The sequence below is a fragment of the Pristis pectinata genome, chromosome 10, assembly GCF_009764475.1.
Source record: "Pristis pectinata isolate sPriPec2 chromosome 10, sPriPec2.1.pri, whole genome shotgun sequence".
Lineage (NCBI taxonomy): Eukaryota > Metazoa > Chordata > Chondrichthyes > Rhinopristiformes > Pristidae > Pristis > Pristis pectinata.
In genome coordinates this window covers 4,312,716-4,334,464 of record NC_067414.1, presented here as the reverse complement: position 1 = coordinate 4,334,464, position 21,749 = coordinate 4,312,716, and the positions used below count along the sequence as shown (strand labels likewise).

At 44.6% G+C, this 21,749-nt stretch overlaps 1 protein-coding gene across 1 annotated transcript in view; it reads right to left on the bottom strand.

Moving 5' to 3' along the window:
• Window positions 1-21,749, bottom strand: part of LOC127575302 (CUB and sushi domain-containing protein 1-like) — a 2,402,828-nt gene that overhangs the window by 594,163 nt on the left and 1,786,916 nt on the right. Inside the window, 1 exon segment of the mRNA XM_052025075.1 lies at window positions 17,152-17,308. Coding sequence (XP_051881035.1) covers window positions 17,152-17,308 — 157 coding nt within the window.

The window sequence follows — 21,749 nt, the reverse complement described above, 5'->3', positions numbered from 1 at the left end:
GTGGAATCAAAATGGCTGGCCACCCCACTTGATCTCATCCCATTTCCCAATGTTTGGCCATATCTCTCTAGATTCAAACTCTGAAGGCTTCTCTAGTTTGAGGTCCTCTGAACCTAACAAATTCAGCAAAGGTGGACTTAACTCTCTGTCAATCTAATTGGTGGATCAAAAGAAAAAAGAAGACGAGCAAAGTACTGAAGAACAGTGAAAACAGTTAGCTTCCTCTCAACCGACATGATCCTCCAAAACGTTCAGGTGCTCTGGAATTGACTATCCCGATCTACGTCAGTGTATTGGATGAAAAGGTGTTTAAAATAGAACAAAACGCACTGTGTTGAGCAGCAGGGTTGCATTCACATTACAATTCTAACAATCTATTATTCCAAGAGTATCATTCCAAATGAAACAGGAGGCAATCTATTCGGCAGTTAGAAAATCTTCAGGCGGATTTGCATTTGTGAAACTCAGACGTGCAGTATAATGCATTGGAGAACTGCTGGCATAAATAGTGAATGCCATGGAAAGTGCAAGCTCAGAATTCCTTTAAATTTTTCAAGGGAACAGCAGCATAGCAAACATATCCGTCAAACCCCAATTACTCAGTGATATAGCCCTGACCCGCTCACCTTACAAGAGACCAGAGGATGCATTCCAAACAGTTGCAAAGTTCTTTCCTCAATTTGAAAATCATCAAGAAAAAAAGTCACTACGAGATATGTCTTATAATCTAACTTAGTGTAACTTGATCCACATTTTCTGAATATTCCAATGCTTTATTTATGGAATAAGAATTTTCAAGAGGAAAGCTCCCACTTGTATATTTTCTTAAAAGTGCCATACTAATGGGTAAAAACGAGACCTTCAAACTTAAATTTTCATAAAATCAATAAAATTAATGGGGATGTAAAGGAGGAAAATGATATATGATTCAGTCTTCTGTGACGTCCCAATTCTTTACACTTACAGTATGTCCCTTTGTTTTACAGTCCAATATATCTCCTCAGGAAAGTTTGGCAGAAATTCCATTTGGTAGAATAAGCATAGAAGTTCACTTTAAGGTACACACAACATCAAGGAGATTCCAGCCCACCATATCAGAGAGAAAATCTCTTCTGCTTAGGTTGGATGTGTGTGTGGAGTGACCTACTTGAAGTTAAAACATTAGAACAAGGACAAACTCTAACTACAAACTGCAGGTAAAACTAACACTGAATCAGATTACAAATACATTCCTACAGTTGAAATAGAGCACTACAGCACTGAAGCAGGCCATTCGGCCTATCTAGTCCATGCTGGCCTGATCTTCTGCCTAGTCCCATCTACCTGCATCTGGACCATAGTCCTCCATACCTCTCTCATCCATGTTCCAATCCAAACTTCTCTTAAATGTTACAATTGAACCTGCATCCACCACTTCCGCTGGCAGTTCGTTCCACACTCGCACCACCCTCTGAGTGAAGAAGTTCCCCCTCAGATTCCCCTTAAATATTTCACCTTTCACCCTAAACCTATGACCTCTAGTTCCAGTCTCACCCAACCTGAGGGGAAAAAGCCTGCATACATTCACCCTGTCTATCCCCCTCATAATTTTGTATACCTCCATAAGATCTCCCCTCATTCTCCTGTACTCCAGGGAATAAAGTCCCAAACTATTTAACCTTTGCCTATAACTCAGGTCCTCAAGTCCCAGCAATATCCATGTAAATTTTCTCTGCACTCTTTCAAGCTTATTGATATTTTTCCTGTAGGTAGGTGACCAGAACGGCACACAATACTCTAAATTTGGCCTCACCAACGTCTTGTACAACTTCAAGACAACATCCCAACTCCTGTACTCAGTGCCCTGATTTATGAAGGCCAATGTGCCAAAAGCTCTCTTTACGACCCTACCTACCTGCGACGCCACTTTTAAGGAATTATGGACCTGTATTCCCAGGTCCCTTTGTTCTACCGCACACTTCAGAGCCCGACCATTCACTGTGTAAGTCTTACCCTGGTTTGTCCTCCCAAAGTGCAACATCTCATACTTGTCTGCGTTAAATTCCATCTGCCATTTTTCAGTCCATTTTCCCATCTGGTGCAGATCACTCTTTGAAAAGGCCATGGCAAGTTATTGCAGTGCATTTTGCAGACGGTACACAGTGTAGCCAGGGTACACTGTTAGTTGGGGTAGTGAATATTCAGGATAATGGATGGGGTGTCATTTAAGTGGATTGGTCTGTCACAAATGATGTTGAGCTTGCTCAAGTTGTTGGATCTGCTCTCATCTCTTGCAATTGGAAAGAGTTACACCACACTTGGACTTGAGCCTTGTGTGTGGTGGAAAATCTTTGGAAACCACCACAGAATACCCAGCTGCTGGTCAACTCTTGCAGCCAAAGTACTGATATGGCTGATCCAATTAAGCTTCTGGTCAATATTGACTGTAAGGTTATTGACGGAACAGTTATCAATGATGTCAATGCTGCTGAATATTAAGGGTAGGTGGTTATACACTCTCAGTGGAGTTGATTGTAGCCCAGTATGTGAGGCACCGATGTCACTTGCTACTTAACAGCTTGTGAATGAAGGCTTGTCCAAGTCTTTCTGCAAATGGCATGGATTTCTTCATTATCTGAGGAGGTGGGAATGGAATTTGGCATTGCACAATCATCACACTTCACTAGTCATGATATAATGAGGGCAGGAAGGTCACTGGTGAAGCAACTGAGAATGGTGAGGCCCATGGAAATGCCTTGAAGAACTCATGCAGCATTGCACTGAGGCTGAGATGATTGACCTCCAGCAGAAGCAACCACCTTCCTTTCTGCAAGCTGCAGCCCTAACCAGTGGAACGTTTCCCCCTCGATTCTCACTGCGTTCAGTTTTACCAAGACCCCTTGATGTCACACTCGATCAAATGCTGCCTAATGTTGAGGGTGATCGTTCTCACCTCACCTCTGAAATTCGACTCTTTTGTCCACATTGGAACCACGGCTGTGATGACGCCTGGAGCTGAGTGCTCCAAGAAGAAGCCCAAAGTCAGCAGCGGGCAGGCTACTGACTGAGTTTTTTTGAAGAGGTGACGAAGATGACTGATGAAAGTAGGGCAGTGAATGTTGTCTATGTGGACTTTAGCAAGGTATTTGACAAGATCCCTGATGGTAGGCTGATCCAGAGGATTAAGATGCGTGGGCTCCATGGAGATTTGCTGGTTTGAATTCAGAATTGGCTTGCCAATAGCAGACAGACAGTAGTGGTGGGGAGATGTTATTCTGGCTAGAGGTCTGTGACCAGTGGTGTTCTGCAGGGATCAGTGCTGGGACCTCTGTTGTTTGTGATATATATAAATGACCTGGATGAAAATATAGATGGGTGGGTTAGTAAGTTCGCTGAAGTATTAAGTACTAGAGGACATGCATTTAAGGCGAGGGGGAGAAAGTTGCAAGGAGATGTGCGGGTCAAGTTTTTTTACGGAGAGCGGTGGGTGCCTGGAATGGGCTGCCAGGGGTGGTGGTGGAGGCAGATACGATAGGAGCATTTAAGGGGTTTTTAGATAGGCAGGGAATGGAGGGATATGGATAATGTGTAGGCAGAAGAGACTTAATTTACTTTGGCATCGTGTTCAACACAGACATTGTAGGCTGAAGGGCCTGTTGCTGTGTTGGTATTGGAATTGGTTTATTATTGTCACTTGTACCGGGGTACAGTGAAAAACTTGTCTTGCATACCGATCATACAGGTCAATTCATTACACAGTGCAGTTACATTGAGTCAGTACAGAGTGCATTGATGTAGTACAGGTAAAAACAATAACAGTACAGAGTAAAGTGTCACAGCTACAGAGAAAGTGCAGTGCAATAACATGCAAGGTCACTACAAGTTAGATCGTGAGGTCAGAGTCCATCTCATCATATAAGGGAACTGTTCGATAGTCTTATCACAGTGAGATAGAAGCTGTCCTTGAGCCTGGTGGTACGTGCCCTCAGGCTCCTGTATCTTCTACCCGATGGAAGAGGAGAGAAGAGAGAATGTCCCGGGTGGGTGGGGTCTTTGATTATGCTGGCTGCTTCACCAAGGCAGCAAGAGGTAAAGACTGTTGTACTGTTCTGTGTTTTATGTTCTATCAACTTGCTTACGACTGACATTAAGCGTATGATACAGCAAGAACATGTTTCTGCTTCTTGTGAACAGGACATTCCTGAACAACTTTCCACTTTGTTGGATGGATTGTAATGTTGTAACTGTCTTGGCTGGAATTGTATTCAGAGAATTTATTAACCCACTGCTGATGAAGATAGTTTATTTATGTATCTACCTGGGAAAATATATGCCAACAGTTGCCAGTCAAGTAATCACCAGCAGATATTGGGAAACCCTAAGAGGCTGTGATACATCTGAAAACAATGAAGACTTGTTCTGTTGATTGGGTTGACTCATCATGAAAAGAAAAGTCAAAATGAAGAAGCAAGTTCATGGTTCATATTGTGATATCCATATTTGGGATACTACATGACAGATCAACAATTAACTCAAGAAAACTTGAACAGTTTGCACGATTGTGGAAAAATATGTCACAGCACAATAATTGGAATTCTTTCAGGTCACCAGTACAGTGAGGTATCTAGAAGTAAATGGTTTTGCAGTGAATATTGTTTATATTGTGTCGGGTCTTCAAGATAATTGTGAGATCAAACAAGATCTGCTTGTATTAGAATACTAAACATGCTCAAATACTACTTGACAGAGGTACCCAGGGGCGGAAGGGGCGCTGAGAGTGGGAAGGATTCCTCCCTGCGCTTAGAAGATGTCTGCAACATTATTTAGCATGATGCAAAACAAAGGGAATCTACCTCAAATGTTCTACTTAACAATATTGAGAAGCTCAATAAGTGAAGAATTAACAATTCAGCTAAATGGAAAAGGTGAATGCATGTGGACACGTGTGTCTGGAAGTGCCGAATCAGGGCTAAAGACGGGAAGGTCTTTTTGGAAGCAATGAAGATATGTGCAGAAAACCAAAATTAATTTATTTTTACATATCCATTCAAGGGATGTGGGTTCGCAGGATGAGCCAGCATTTAATTGCCCGTCCCTAGTTGCCCTTGAGAAGGTGGTGGTGAGCTGCCTTCTTGAACCTCTGCCATCTTTGAGCAGTGGGTATACCCACAGCGCTGTTAGGGAGGGAGTTCCAGGAGTTTGACCCAGCGACGGTGAAGGAACGGCGATATATTTCCAAGTCAGGATGGTGTGTGGCTTGGAGGGCAACATCCAGGTGGTGATGTTCCCCATGGTTTTGCTGCCTTGTCCTTCTCGCTGGTAGAGGTGGTGGGTTTGGAAGGTGCTGTCTGAGGAGTCTTGGTGAGTTGCTGCAGTGCATCCTGTAGATGGTACAAACCACTGCAACTATGCATTAATGGTAGAGTGAGTGAATAGTGTGGATGGGCTGCTATGTCCTGCATGGTGTCAAGGTTCACGTGTGTTGTTGGAACTGCACTTATCCAGGCAAGTGGAGAGTGCTCCATTGCACTCCTGACCTGAACCTTCTGGATGGTGGACAGGCTTTGGGGAGTCAGGAGGTGAGTTACTCGCCACAGGATTCCCAGCCTCTGACCTGCTCTTGTGGCCACACTGTGTACGTTCTGGCTGCTCCAGTTCAGTGTCTGGGTCAATGGTAACCCCCTGGGATGTTGATAGTGGGGGGATTTACCAATAGTAATGCTAATGAGTGCCAAGGGGTAATAGGTGGATTTTCTCTTGTTGAATGTTGTCGTTGCCTGGCACTTGTGTGGCATGAATGTTCCTTGTCACCTGTCGGCCCAGGCCTGGATATTGTCCCGATCTTGCTGCATGTGGCTGTGGACTGCCTCATTATCTGAGGGAGTCATGAATGGTGCTGAACATTATGCAATCATCAGCAGTTTCTCAGTGCTCTCCAAAGTTCAAATCCTTCAACTGAGTTAATTATGTGAAGTGACAAGGGTCAATTTACATGTCAATAATAGGAATTATTATAGGAAGGATGTGGAAGCGTTGGAAAGGGTGCAGAGGAGATTTACCAGGATGCTGCCTGGTTTAGAGAACGTGTCTTATGAGGAGAGACTAAGGGAGCTGGGGCTTTACTTTTTGGAGAGAAGGAGGACGAGACGAGACATGATAGAGGTGAACAAAATATTAAGAGGAATAGATAGAGTGGACAGCCAGCGCCTCTTTCCCAGGGCACCAATGCTCAATACTAGAGGGCCTGGCTTTAAAGTAATGGGTGGGAAGTTCAAGGGAGATATCAGAGGAAGGTTTTTTACCCAGAGAGCGGTTGGGGCATGGAATGCGCTGCCTGGGGCGGTGGTGGAGGCAGGTACATTGGTCAAATTCAAGAGAGTGCTAGATAAGCATATGGAGGAATTTAAAATAGAGGGATATGTGGGAGGAAGGGGTTAGATAGTCTTCGGCGAGGTTTAAAGGTCAGCACAACATTTTGGGCCGAAGGGCCTGTATTGTGCTGTACTGTTCTATGTTCTATGAATAAAAGGCAGCTTTTAGCTGTGGGGACAGTGCAATAGTGGCCATAGCCCCTCAGACCTTCGCCAAGTAATTTCCTGATTTTCCATTCCATTTAAGTCAATGGATAAGAAAATAGGTGGACAACCTGATGAGGACCTTATACCACTTCATCAAAAGTCACAACTGACAGAAGGAGGGGTAGCCAACAACAGAGTACAACAGAAGGAAATGATTTGTACAAGGCCAGCAAATAAGTAGTGAGCCAGTTGAAAAATTGCAACTAATTCTACAAATAACAAGCTCGTTGCCCACACAACAAAGAGCACTGTAGCAGCACAACAAGCTGTTAATTTTGGAGTCTACAGTCGCCAGTGATCCTCATCTTCCTGAAATTCTCCTTCCCTTTTTCCCCAAAATACAATATATTCCAAATATCTATGGTAAATATAGTTGGTACATGTCCTTCTCCATGTTCATTCTACCAACAATTCAAAACATTTTACTATGTCAACACATTCCCTTCTTAAACAATGCATCCTTCAAGTGTCTGAGAGGATGTTAGACAGACCCCAGCCTTTCTGTGCCCAGTGACAGCAGGACCCTAAGTTAACATCCTTGGTGAAGCAGCCAGCATAATCAAAGACCCCACCCATCCAGGTCATTCCCTTTTCTCCCCTCTCCCGTCAGGTCAAAGATACAGGAGCCTGAGGGCACGTACCACCAGGCTCAAGGACAGCTTCTATCCCACAGTGATAAGACTATTGAACAGTTCCCTTATACGATGAGATGGACTCTTGACCTTACAATCTACCTTGTTGTAACCTTGCACCTTATTGTCTACCTGCACTGCACTTCCCTGTAGCTGTGACACTTTACTCTGTATTCTGTTATTGCTTTTACCTTGTACTACCTCAGTGCACCATGTAATGAATTGATCTGTACGATCAGTGTGCAAGACAGGTTTTTTACTGTACCTCGGTACAAGTGACAATAATAAACCAATACCAATACCAAAAGCCTGAAAGCACATAACACCAGGCTCAAGGACAGCTTCTATCCCACTGTGATAAAACTACTGAACGGTTGCCTTATACGATGAGATGGACTCTGACCTCACAATCTACCTTGTTGCGACCTTGCACCTTATTGCACTGCACTTTCTCTGTAGCTGTGACACTTTACTCTGTACTGTTATTGTTTTTACCTGTACTACATCAATGCACTCTGTACTAATTCAATGTAACTGCACTGTGTAATGAATTGACCTGTACGATCAGTATGCAAGACAAGTTTTTCACTGTACCTCGGTACAAGTTCCAACAATAAACCAATACCAATACAAAAGAACCTTTGAACTGGCTGCACTGAGCTATAATGCCTTATTCTGCATGCACTCCAGCCCCTTGGAATCTGCCAGTTGGTGGCATTCACCTGCGGATATCCCCTTGCACAGGAAGACCGACAAGTTTCGGGCAGACCAGAGAATGCCTACACCGAACTCATGCTCTTCCAGCAGCAGTTGTTGGCTGTCTCAGTGTACGTCCTTGGGGCACAGAGTCCTGTGTTAAGCAGCTGCTTGGGGTGAACTGCTACAAGGGCCACTCTGAGAAGCTACAGCATTGTGCTGTAACTTTGCAGTTCATTCATGCAGAAAATACCGTGTGCTAGTTTTGACTGCTAGCCAGACCAAGTGGTGAAATGCCTAAGGACAAAATCATCAGGTTTTTGCTTTGGTAGTAACTGCCAACAAAAGTATAACGAACATCCAAAATTGTATTTGTTTCTAAAAGTAAATATTTTTCTCAAGTTTCTACTCAGACTCATTTGCACATCACACTGAATGCAAGATCAGCCGTGAGCCAATGCAATAGGGTGGCACTTTGGAACATTTTTTTAAAAGGAAGTTTTGTTTCTGAACGCTATTCCAGTGCCAGCGACCCAGGTTCAATTCCGGCCACTGTCTATAAGGAGTTTGTAAGTTCTCCCCGTGTCTGCGTGGGTTTCCTCCGGGTGCTCCGGTTTCCTCCCACATTCCAAAGACGTACAGGTTAGGAAGTTGTGGGCGTGCTATGATGGCGCCAGAAGCGTGGTGACACTTGCGGGCTGCCCCCAGAATAGTCCACGCAAAAGATGTATTTCACTGTGTGTTTCAATGTACATGTGACTAATAAAGATATCTTATACATCACTGCGGTGACCTGCTGCAATTGTACTAATGTATCTCTAAATTGGTCTAATCATAGAATTCTGTCTGTTAATCAGTGTGTCTGGTTCACCACCTGTGGGTAACCCAATAGTAAATAAATGAAAATTACATTGAAACTATGCAGAAATATTTGTAGATCGGACAGTGTAGATTAGTCAGATTTAAAGTCTAAAACCAGGTGTTAGTTTATGAATTTCCCTTCAGCAATCAGCAGATCCAGCAGAAACACATAACATGTATCTTGGCTTGATAGAGGTGTACAAGATGATAAGAGGCATAGATCGAGTGGACAGTCAGAGACTTTTTCCCAGGGCGACAATGACTAACATGAGGGGACATAATTTTAAGATGATTGGAGGAAGGTATAAGGGGGATGTCAGGGGTAAGTTTTTTACACAGAGAGTGGTGGGTGCGTGGAACGCACTGCCGGCAGAGGTTGTGGGGGCAGACACATTAGGGGCATTTAAGAGACTCTTAGATAGCCACATGAATGATAGAGAAATGAAGGGCTATGTGGGAGGGAAGGGTTAGGTAGATATTAGAGCAGGATAAAATGTCGGCACAACAACCGAAGGGCCTGTACTGTGCTGTAATGTTCTATGTTCTTTGTGAGCATAGTGGTGTGGCCCGTTCTGTGGGTGGATCATTCTCTCTGCGTAAAGACTTTTAAGGTCAGTATGTATAGAACTGAAGGTGAGAGGCATATAATTTGTGCTTAATATTCTACGATCTTTTTTGCCAAGGCTCCAGGCCCATATGTGTGGAGCTCTGAAATCTGATTGAAGGCAGAAAGTGGGTAGCTTCAATGCAGAAAAGTCTCACAAGCTCTCAATTTGCACAGATTATAGTTATGAAGAGAGGCTGAAAGGTTTCCCTGGGACTCATGTTTACTTTCAGCTTTCTGTGGCCCAGAACGCCCTGGCAATATTTGCTGCCTCAGCCTATTGGTCCACATGTACCAAGAGCAGATCAGTCTCATATCAATCTGATCGTTAAACTTGGCCTTCCATCTGCAATTACCACAGAAAACCTTTGAAGTCATGCCCCAAGCTGTCCAGACTGTTAAACAACAGAATGTATGTGGATGTTGAAGGTTGATTTCTGGGATAAGGGGGCTGCATCACGAGGAACACTGATGTTCACAAACATTCATAATCTATAAAACATTAACCACAACAGACTGAAGCTCGGTGACTATTGGGGTTTGGAGTAAAAGTGGTAGTGGGGATCTGAAGAAAAATGTTTTCACCTGGAGGGTGGATGCAACCTGGGACACATTGCCTGAGAATATATTTGAATTATGGTTGAGACCTGGGAAGCTGTATGGAGCTGCCCTTCACTGCTAAACCCCACAAGGAACCTAACCTCTGCAGAAACCACAAAATTGAGGACCTCTACAGAAGTTAGAGTCATTCTGCGTTTGCGCACACTCAGCTCCCAGACTTTCTGACAGCTGCCTGGGAAAAATTCCAATGATCAGGCTTGTGGTGCTGGCTTTTGTCAGGAAATTCTGGGCCAACTTTTGTCAGTCCCATTGCCCAACATTAAAAGTGCAGCTATCGTCTGAGTACCCTTGACTACAGCTGTGCCTATATTCAGTGTTCAAATGCTGCCCGACCGACACTGTATTCCAAATAAGGAGACATACGAGACTGCAGGTGTTGGAATCTGGAGCCACAAACATAGAACATAGAGCACTGCAGCACAGTACAGGTCGTTCAGCCCACGATGTTGTGCCGACATTCCAGCCTGCTCTAAGATCTATCTAACACTTCCCTAACACATAGCCCCCTATATCTACTGGAGGAGCTCAGTGGGTCGGGCAGAATCTGTGGGGTCGAACCCCTACATCAAGACCCGAAATATCGACAACCCTTCCTCTGACATCCTTAGCAAATTGTTTTTTGCTCTGCATTCCAAATATGTTCTGCCTTTATTTCACATTTCCAGCATCTGTGTTTTTTTTTGCTTACTGATGCACTGTGCAAAGCAGCATTTCATCTAACCGGATTGTTGTAACTGGTTGCCGAATTCCACCCTGCTGGATAAGTTAGTCTCACAGCTTCCACAATGCTCCAAACACAGCTCAGCTCACAAACCTGCCCATTTCTTCAGATGGAGCAAGGCAACTGGGAGGACACGTATCGATCTGCAAGCTTTAGAGTTTAGCAGAAGCCCTCAGAAGTTGAACCTTTCCTTCTTCAAGATGATGAAAGACAGCAAGAAGCAGCTTGCAAAATAAAACTGAAATAAACAGATCTGCATTTCATCTTGTACAGCCCGGATTTGCCATTCAAAACACTGTGTGATTCTCCAAATCAGGCAACTTGGCACGTCATTTGCAATTATTGTAATAAAGTGACCATCATTAAAAAGTCCTAACTTTTATTCTTACAGTTTAAAATAGGATGTGAGATCATCTTTATTAGTCACATATACATCGAAACACACAGTGAAATGCATCTTTTTTGCATAGAGTGTTCTGGGGACAGCCCGCAAGTGTCGCCACGCTTCCGGCACCAACATAGTATGTCCACAACTTCCTAACCCGTACGTCTTTGGAATGTGGGAGGAAATCGGAGCACCCAGAGGAAACCCACGCAGACACGGGGAGAACGTACAAACTCCTTACAGACAGCGGCTGGAATTGAACCCGGGTCGCTGGCGCTGTAACAGCATCATGCTAACTGCTCCTCATAGAACACAGAACAGTATAGCACAGGTACAGGCCCTTCGGCCCACGATGTCTGTGCCGAACACAATGCCGAATTAAACTAAATCTCTTCTGCCTGCATATGATGCACATCCCTCCATTCCCTGCACATTCATGTGTTGATCTAAATGTCACTATCATATCTACTCCCACCACTACCCCAGCAGCTCATTCCAGGCACCCACCACTCACTGTATAAAAAAATTTGCCCTGCACATCTCCTTTAAACTTTCTCTCTCTCTCCTGAAATATGTGTGTTTTAGCATCTGAAATTTCTACCCTGGGAAAAAGATTCTGACTGCTTACTCTATCTATGCCTCTCATAATCTCATGATCATAATCTCATGATCATAATCTCTATCAGGTCTCCCCTCAGCCTCCGACACTCCAGAGAAAACAACCCAAGTTATTCCAACCTCTCCTTACAGCTCATACCCTCTTATCCAAGCTCTGGCAGGACCGCAAGAAACTGCAGAGAGCTGTGGACACAGCCCAGCACATCACGGAAACCAGCCTCCCCTCCATGGACTGTCTACACCTCCCGCTGCCTTGGTGAAGCAGCCAGCGTAATCAAAGACCCCACCCACCCGGGTCATTCTCTCTTCTCCCCTCTCCCATCAGGTGGAAGATACAGGAGCCCGAGGGCACGTACCACCAGGCTCAAGGACAGTTTCTATCCCACTGTGATCAAGACGATTGAACGGTTCCCTTATACATTGAGATGGACTCTTGACCTCACGATCTACCTTGTTATGACCTTGCACCTTATTGTCTACCTGCAATGCACTTCCCTGTAGCTGTGACACTTTACTCTGTATTCTGTTATTGTTTTTACCCTGTACTACCTCAATGCACTGTGTAATGAATTGATTTGTACGATCGGTGTGCAAGACAAGTTTTTCACTGCACCTCGGTACAAGTGACAATAATAAACCAATACCAATACCAATACCAATACCAAAACATCCTGGTGACCCTCTTCTGCACCTTCTCCAAAGCTTCCAGATCCTTCCTGTAGTGGGGTGACCGGAACTGCACGTGCGGCTTAACAAGGTTTTATACAGCTGCAACGTGAGACACTACTCCTGGCTATCTTCTATTCTGCAGCTGCAATGCTTGGACTTTGACAAAATGTTTTTATACAGCTGACGTTCAACTCACAGCACTGGAGCTGTGAGGCAGCATCTCCATCGGTTGTGTCACTGTGCTGAGTTGAATCTTGACCTCTGAAGCTGAACGTGTGGAGTCTGCACATGGCCATGTCAGTTTTGCCCTGGGCACTCCACTTTCATAGAAAATAGAACATAGAACAGAACAGCACAGAACAGGCCCTTCTGCCCACAATGTTGTGCCAACATAGCTAATCTCTCCTACCTACAGAATGCCGACATAACTCCATTTTCCTCTCATTCATGTGCCCATCCAAGCCCCTCTTAAAAACCCCCCTTAAAAACCTCCACCACCCTATCAGGCAACGCATTCCAGGCATCCACCACTCTCTCAGTAAAAAACATACCCCTCACGTCTGTTCTCAACCTACCCCCTCTCACCTTAAATGAATGGTATTGGATCACTCAATAATGGGAAAAAGATATTGCTTGTCTGCCCTATCTATGCCCCTCATAATTTTATACACTTCCAACAGATCACCCCTCAGCCCCACCGCTCCAGAGAAAAGAGCCCAAGTTTGTCCAGCCTCTCCTGATAGCACATGCCCTCTAATCCAGGCAGCATCCTAATAAACCTCCTCTGCACCCTCTCTAAAGCCTCGACATCCTTCCTATAGTGAGGTGACCAGAATGGTAAGCAATACTCTAAATGCAGTTCTATAGAGATGCATCATTACTTCTTGACTCCTGTACTCAATACCTCGATTAATAAATGCAAGCATTCCATAAGCCTTCTTAACCACCCTATCTACCTGTGTAGCCACTTTCAATGAGTCATGGACTTGCACCCCAAGGTCTCTCTGCTCTTCAACACTGTTAAGGGTCTTGCCCTTAATAGTGTACTACCTCTTCTGCTGGGAATTGCCTCGAGTGTGAAGGGTCATGGTAGAATCCGGGGAGGGAGGAGGAGAGTCGAGGGGAAGGTGAAGAGAATAAAGTGGGATTAGAGTAGGATTGGTATAAAAAGGGGTGGTTGATGGTCGCTGTGGACAATAGGCCAAAAGACCTGTTTCCATGCCAACGTATGGAAACATTGAGTGCAGGCAGTGAAGTGACAGTGAAGTGAGGGCAGGCTCGGTAGTGTAGTGGTTAGCGTAACACTATTACAGCACCAGCGACCCGGGTTCAATTCCGACCGCTGTCTGTAAGGAGTTTGTACGTTCTCCCCGTGTCTGCGTGGGTTTCCTCTGGGTGCTCCGGTTTCCTCCCACATTCCAAAGACGTACAGGTTAGGAAGTTGTGGGCATGCTGTGTTGGCGCCGGAAGCGTGGTGACACTTGCGGGCTGCCCCCAGAACATTCTACACAAAAGATGCATTTCACTGTGTGTTTCGATGTACATGTGACTAATAAAGAAATCTTATCTTAAGCAGGTAGATGAGGGGAGAGAGATGGGTGTTCACCTATGAGGACTGGCACATGAATGCTTATTCCATTCATTATCATGGGGGTCACTGACTATATAGAGAAAAGATAAGTACATACATTTAAGTTATAGAGTCATGGAGTTGTACAGCATGGAAAAAGGCCCTTCAGCCCATCTGTCTTTCTATGGCTTTGACAGCAATGGTGCCACAGAGATCAGTGGTGAGTCAAAGCCTCTCAGCAGACGTTAATCAGCCAGTTGAGCAGCATCTATGGGGGGAAAGGAACTGTTGATGTTTCATGTCAAGAAGCCGAGTCCCGATGCAAGGTCTCGAACTGAAAGGTCAACAGTTCCTTTCTCCTGACACATGCTGCTCGATCTGCTGAGTTCCTCCAGATTCCAGCATCTGCAGTCTCTTTGTGTTTCTAGCAAACATTCATCATTCCCCAAGTAACACTCTGACTGCAACACTACGATGAATATCAAGACATATTGGAATGGACTTGAGAATCCATGCACAGTAGGCAGCGGGTGAATTCCCACGATTCTCATCAAGTTCTACCTCTATAACTTTCACTGAGCAGCCACGGACACTGTGGCCAATCGTCAGTGAACTCAACTTTTGTCACATCCAACAAACCTACACAGAAATATTGAGAGAAGCTGATAGAAATTCTCCACCTTAGTCATCCACGCTCCGCCTTCAGATGTCACACAAGGTGGGCACACGTCTGGAATGACCAAATGCCGATATTTTCAGCTCTCGGCCAACTCCCTTCATTTCGCCTCCACTGTGGAATTGAACGCCGAATTAAAATCTGTAGATGTTCCGCGTGCATCACTAGATTCAACATCAGGAGAGATGGGGAAAGTGGGAAAGCAAGTTCTGAAGAGGACATGGTGGGGCAAATCTGGCTGAGTCCAGGCAGTGAAGTAGGTAGACGAGGAGAGAGAGATGCTGTGCACCAATGAGGACTGGCACATGAATGCTCATCCCATTCATTGTGATGGAGTCACCGTGTCAAAAATGTTAAGTACATGCATTTAAGTTATAGACTGATAGAGTCATACAGCAAGGGAAAAGGCCCTTCAGCCCATCTGTCTCTATGCCGACCAAGATGCATATTCAAGCTCATCCCATTTCCCAGCACTTGGCCCACATCCCTCTATACTCAACCATATACCTGTCCACTTGCTTCTTAAATGTATATCTAATGTACCTGCCTCACCTACTCCCTCTGGCAGCTGGGTCCATATATCTACCACCCGCTGTGTAAAAAAAGTTGCCCCTCAGGTTTTTATTAAACCTTTCACCTCTAACCTCTATGTCCTTAAGTTTTCGATTCCCCAAGCCTGGAAAAAAGACTCCACACCCTATCTATGCCCCTCATGATTTTGTGTCCCTCTTTGAGATCACCCCTCAGTCTCCTACGCCCAGCTTGTCCAACCTCTCCCTATAACTGAGTCTCTCAAGTCCTGGCAACAGCCTTGTAAATCTTTTTTGCACTCTTTCCAGTTTAATAACATCTTTCCTATAACCAAAACAGAACACAATGCTCCAAGTGTGGCCTCACCAGCGTCCTGTACAAGTTGCTTTATTTTAGTTCATATTTAAGGATGATTGAGAACACACTTTAATTCTTCAAGCATTTTTACTTCTACTTGAATAAATTTTAAATATTTCTTTAAGTGAGTCTGAAAAATTGATGGCAAATGTAATATAATGAAAGGAAATGTTTGGCATTAAGTTCAGTAGAAGGAAATAAAAGCATAATGCTCTGTAACTAGTGTGAGACTAAATTCTGTTCAGAGAGATATTGGTGTCCTCTTCCAAGATACAAAGCAAGGTAGTAAGCAGGTGCAGCAAGGCATTACAATAGTATATAGAACACTGGCCTTCAGATTAAGGGAAATGGGATGCAAGGGCTTGCTACAACTTTACATGGCTGGGTAACACCACACAAAAACTACTGGATAAAGCTTTGGCCGGCAGGAGACACAAGGGACCGCGGATGCTGGAATCTGGAGCAACACCCAAAGTGCTGGAGGAACTCAGCGGGTCAGGCAGCGCCTATGGAGGGAAATGAACAGTCGACGTTTCGGGCCGAGACCCTTCATCAGGACTGGAACGAGGAGAGATGGCCGGTATAAAGAGGTGGCGGGAAGGGGCGGAGCAAGAGCTGTCAGGTGATAGGTGGATCCAGGTGAGAGGTGAGGTGATGGGCAGGTGAGGGCAGGAATGGCGTCAGAAGCTGGGAGGTGACAGGTGGGGGGGTGAGAAAGGCCTGAAGATGACGGAATCTGCCAGGAGAGGACGGCGGAGCCTGGAATAAAGGGAGGGACGTGGGGAGGGGAACCGGTGGGAGGAGTTTTGGGGTGATGGGCAGGGGCAGAGGGTGGGGGGAGGGGAAGGGAGAGGGTGATGGGGGCTGGGGGGACCAGGAGGAGAGAGAAAGGAAAAATGGCAGAAAAGGGGCAGAGGGGAAGCAGTCACCAGAAGTTCGAGGCTTTGATGTCGATGCCGCCAGCTTGGAGACTGCCCAGGCGGAACATGAGGTGCTGTTCCTCTAACCTGCGTTTAGCCTCGACCCGGCAGTGGAGGAGGCCGTGGACAGACATGTCGGTGTGGGAATGGGAAGTGGAATTAAAGTGGCCGGCCACCCGGAGATCCCGGCTGGCATGGCGGACGGTTTGGACCATCTTATTTGAGAAGATGCTTCCCCCAGGCATGGCAGAGCTCAGGTTCAATGAATTTTGCTTCCAATGCCGTGGAACCAACTTGTAACTGTTCCTCTTCCTGACCTTTTCCTCCCTCCATTAAATTGCTCCTTAAAGTATAACACCTTGATCAAACTTTTGGTCACCAGTCCTATCAGCTCTTGTGAAAACAACATCGAATAAAAGTTGTTGCAGTAGTTGTAAATATACCAAAAAGTCTTTATCGCCAATGTATTTATACTTCAGTAGTCAAAGCAATGCTGTTTTAAATACTCAACAAGCACAGGAAGCCGTCATACGCGGAGAAAGATTCTGTCTGTGCATTAACAGAATTACTTTCACACTTTTGCAGCTTCCAGCCAAAAGAATAAACCATTCCCCTATGACGTGCAATGCAACAGCTCCTCAGAACTCTATAGTATACTAAATATACAACACTATCCAACCATTAAAGAAGCCAGTAGCATGCAAATCATCCTTTATATAATGTGTTCTCTTACTGGTGTACGTGAGATCGAATCCCTGGTCAGTCCCTGTTCCATTTGTGTTAAATTCTAACCACATATGGTTTGACGTGCTGTTTAAGGTAACTCCGAGCAATTCGGATTTGGTAAAAACCCCAAGACAACGAAAGGAGTTATCTTTTCCATCATACACCTGAAAGGTAGAAAGCACAGTTATTAAGGAATGCATTGAAGTAACCTCACAATGACTTCAACCACATCGCAAAGGATCTAAATCTTGTCTCATTCTGGTCAAATCTTCGTTGGGTGAAGAATGAGGAAGTACAATCATTCCGATTGGTTAACCACAGTGCAAAGCAGCTGCTTTGATCAGCTGCCTGCCATATATCCCTTGCCTTTGCTTTTTCCATTAAACATTGCAGTTAAATTTACCTGGAAAGGCAAGAAAACCCTTTCAGCGCAGAGGCAATGAGATTGAATTTTGATGCATTGGTTGTATTGGTATTGGTGAAAAACAATTTGACACGGACACTTCAGTTCTTGGTTAATCTTGGATCAATTTTACTTTCGCCTGACGGGCAGTTTTCAATAGCGCAGCAGGACAATTGAGCATTCAGCACTAGAGGGAGTGATTCCTCTCAGGATTCAGTCTTGGATCAGCCCCAAGTATCTTTATGGAAATTTCCTATGGTTTGTCTCCTTTTTAAAAAAAATAAGCCCACTGTTTCACAAGGAAGGGAAAAAAACAAACTATCGTTTTATGAAGATGGTGCAAAATCTTTTACAAAATTGCATCGAGGCCAATCTGAAGAAATGTGCAATGGTCCACGCCCCTTCAAAGTAACCAAATGCATCCAAGCAGAAGCTATTTTGTTTTTCCTTTTTTGCAAAACCTATTGACTAAGCTCCAAAAACTAACAGTAATGTAACATAATAAGAGGCATAAAAGGTACATTTTTTCCAGATTTCAAAATTGTAATCCAATATAAAACATAAATGGACAACATATGTTAAACTAAATGAATAGATTTTATCTGCCCATCTTCAAATTACACTTGGTGTCAGCAGATGTTGGGCATCTACAGAAGGTTATACAGCGAAAAAGGAGGCATAGCTTAAGGCATGGATAATTCGCCTTGAAAACTAAGTGCACAGAGGCTTCTGGACATATTCTTCCTCAATTAAATCTTCACTCCTCCATCTTCCTTGATTATTGGCAAAGAGAACACATTGGCTCCTTGGCCTCATCCTTACCTCCACCCCCAACTGTGCCACTACCTCCGCTCTCTACTGAAGATCAAATTTGAAGGCAGAATATAAGGTTAATGGCAGGACTCTTAGCAGTGTGGAGGAACAGACAGATCTTGGGGTCCACGTAAGAGGTTGCTGCGCAGGTCGATAGGGTTGTTCAGAAGGCGTACGTTGTGTTGGCCTTCATTAGCCAGGGTATTGAGTTCAAGAGCCTCGAGGAAATATTGCAGCTCTACAGAACTCTGGTCAGACCACACTTGGAGTATTGCGTTCAGTTCTGGTCGCCTCACTGCAGGAAAGATGTGGAAGCTTTCGAGAGGGTGCAGAGGAGATTTACCAGGAAGCTGCCTGGATTGGAGAGCATGTCTTATGAGGATAGGTTGAGTGAGCTCGGGCTTTTCTCTTTGGAGAGAAGGAGGATGAGAGGGGACTTGATAGAGGTGTACAAGATGATAAGAGGCACAGATCGAGTGGACAGTCAGAGACTTTTTCCCAGGGTGAAAATGGCTCACATGAGGGGGCATAATTTTAAGGTGATCGGAGGAAGGTATAAGGGGGATGTCAGGGGTAAGTTTATTCACACAGAGAGTGGTGGGTGTGTGGAACACACTGCCAGCAGAGGTTGTGGCAGCAGATACATTAGGGACATTTAAGAAACTCTTGGATAGGCACATGAATGATAGAGAAATGAAGGGATATGTGGGAGGGAAGGGTTAGATAGATCTTAGAGCAGGATAAAATGTCGGCACAACATCGTGGGCTGAAGGGCCTGTACTGTGCTGTAGTGTCTTATGTTCTATGATTTGTAGAACCATAACATTCCCAACTGGTGTGAGTTAGATGTTAACCCTGGAGAAAGATGTGGGGTGTTCACACAATGTGGAATGATATATTGACATGTTCTTTTACCTGAGCCATAAGATTATTTTAGGTAATTAATTAAAAACTAGATAATTGGGAAAAGGTTAGTAAAGGTCCTGCTGAATTAGAGATTACAAGGACTATACCTGAAATTTGCCTCACAAGTGGATAGGGTAGTTAAGAAAGCTTATGGGGTGTTAGCTTTCATAAATTGAGGGATTGAGTTTAAGAGCCGCGAGGTAATGATACATCTCTACAAAACTCTGGTTAGACCACACTTGGAGTACTGTCTCCAGTTCTGGTCACCTCATTATAGGAAGGATGTGGAATCCATAGAGAGGGTGCAGAGGAGATTTACCAGGATGCTGCCTGGTTTAGAGAGTATGCATTATGAGGAGAGACTAAGGGAGTTGGGGCTTTACTCTTTGGAGAGAAGGAGGACGAGAGGAGACATGATAGAGGTGTACAAAATATTAAGAGGAATAGATAGAGTGGACAGCCAGCACCTCTTTCCCAGGGCACCGATGCTCAATACAAGAGAGCATGGCTTCAAAGTAATGGGTGGGAAGTTCAAGGGAGATATCAGATGAAGGTTTTTTACCCAGAGAGTGGTCGGGGCATGGAATGTGCTGCCTGGGGCGGTGGTGGAGGCAGGTACATTGGTCAAATTCAAGAGATTACTGGATAAGCATATGGAGGAATTTAAAATAGAGGGATATGTGGGAGGAAGGGGTTAGATGGTCAGGCGAGGTTTAAAGGTCGGCACAACATTGTGGGCCGAGGGGCCTGTATTGTACTGTACTGTTCTATGTTCTATGTTCTAAAACATTTCGAGTGGCACAAGATATGACCTAAAAAATTCACTGCTGCATGTCCACAATCATTTCATGAACAGGCTGGTGAACGGCACCTTACATTTGGTGTATGGTGCATGTTAAATGGTGAAGATTTATCTGACTCACTGTGATCCAGGAGGATTCATTAAATTGTTGATGTCCATATGTTAGTTATGACTTTTTACCATCATGGCCAGTTGATAAGGAACAATAAATTGAAATGTGGTAACAGACACCCTTTGTAATGAGTGAGACAGAGTTATACACTCCTGTTCCAGCTGTTAGCTCAGCAACAAACACTTCTGCCACCAAATCTATAAGCTATGGTGATGATGGAGAGGCTGAATTAACAACTCAACCATCCCAAGAATTGATTTAAAATCCCAAAACAGCATTTAAGTTGAGCTAGATAGAACATAGAACAGTGCAGCACAGAACAGGCCCTTCGGCCCACAATGTTGTGCCGACATAGCTAATCCCTCCTACCTACAGAATGTCCATATCCCTCCATTTTCCTCTCATTCATGTGCCCATCCAAGCCCCTCTTAAAAGCCCCCAATGAATTTGTCTCCACCACCCAATCAGGCAACGAATTCCAGGCATCCACCACTCTCTGAGTAAAAAACGTACCCCTCACGTCTGTTCTGAACCTACCCACCTCACCTTAAATGCATACTCTCTGGTATTGGAGTTAATTAATAAAGCACATTTGAAATGGTACTCATTTCAGTAACGGTGAATCTAATCGTGGGATTGGATGGATTACTGAATGGATTGTTGCAAATGAATATCTGGTTCACTAAGGCTCTGCTAATGTGATTCCAGACCAACAGCAATGTGGTATCACCGAACTGCCCTTGAAATGGTCAAGGAATTCACTCAGATCTACCACTGCTCCGGCGTGGCAATAGTGCTGCCCTTGCCAGTGATGCCACATGTTAGAAATTGAAGCTCAGGGTATTTTACAGACATTTGAACTCTCCCACGAGACATTCTCGTTCAGATCAGCATGGTTTACACTAATAATGGGAACATCTTGCAGGAGTCCATAAAACCAGAAGATATAGGAGCAGAATGAGGCCACTCAGCCCATCGAGTCTGCTCCGCCATTCAATCATGGCTGATCTTTTTTTCTCAACCCCGTTCTCCTGCCTTCCCGTAACCCTTAATCCCCTGACCGATCAAGAACCGATCAACCCCTGCCTTAAATACACCCAATGTCTTAGCCTGCACAGCCGTCTGTGGCAACGAATTCCACAGATTCACCACCCTCTGGCTGAAGAAATTCCTCCTCATCTCAGTTCTAGAGGGACGTCCCTTTATTCTGAGGCTGTGCCCTCAGATCCTAGACTCTCCTATGACTGGAAACATCCTCTCCACATCCACTGTATCCTGGCCTTTCAGTATTTGACCCTCAAGAGAGTCAAACCTCATGAAGCCCTCAGGGGTGGTTAGTACACAAAGGAAATTGAGCCACTGATAGTTAGGTAGATATATCAAAACCTTTAACTTTACAGCCAAAGATCTATACAAGATTACAATGCTTGCCTCAGCTGGGAGGCTACAGATGAACAGCCAAGGCCTCAATCTGAAATGAGACCTCTGTAACCAGCTCAGTATGTAAGATAACAACAAGGAAGAAAGTAAATTTCCAAAATCTAGTGATGGGTGAAAAGGGATGGAACT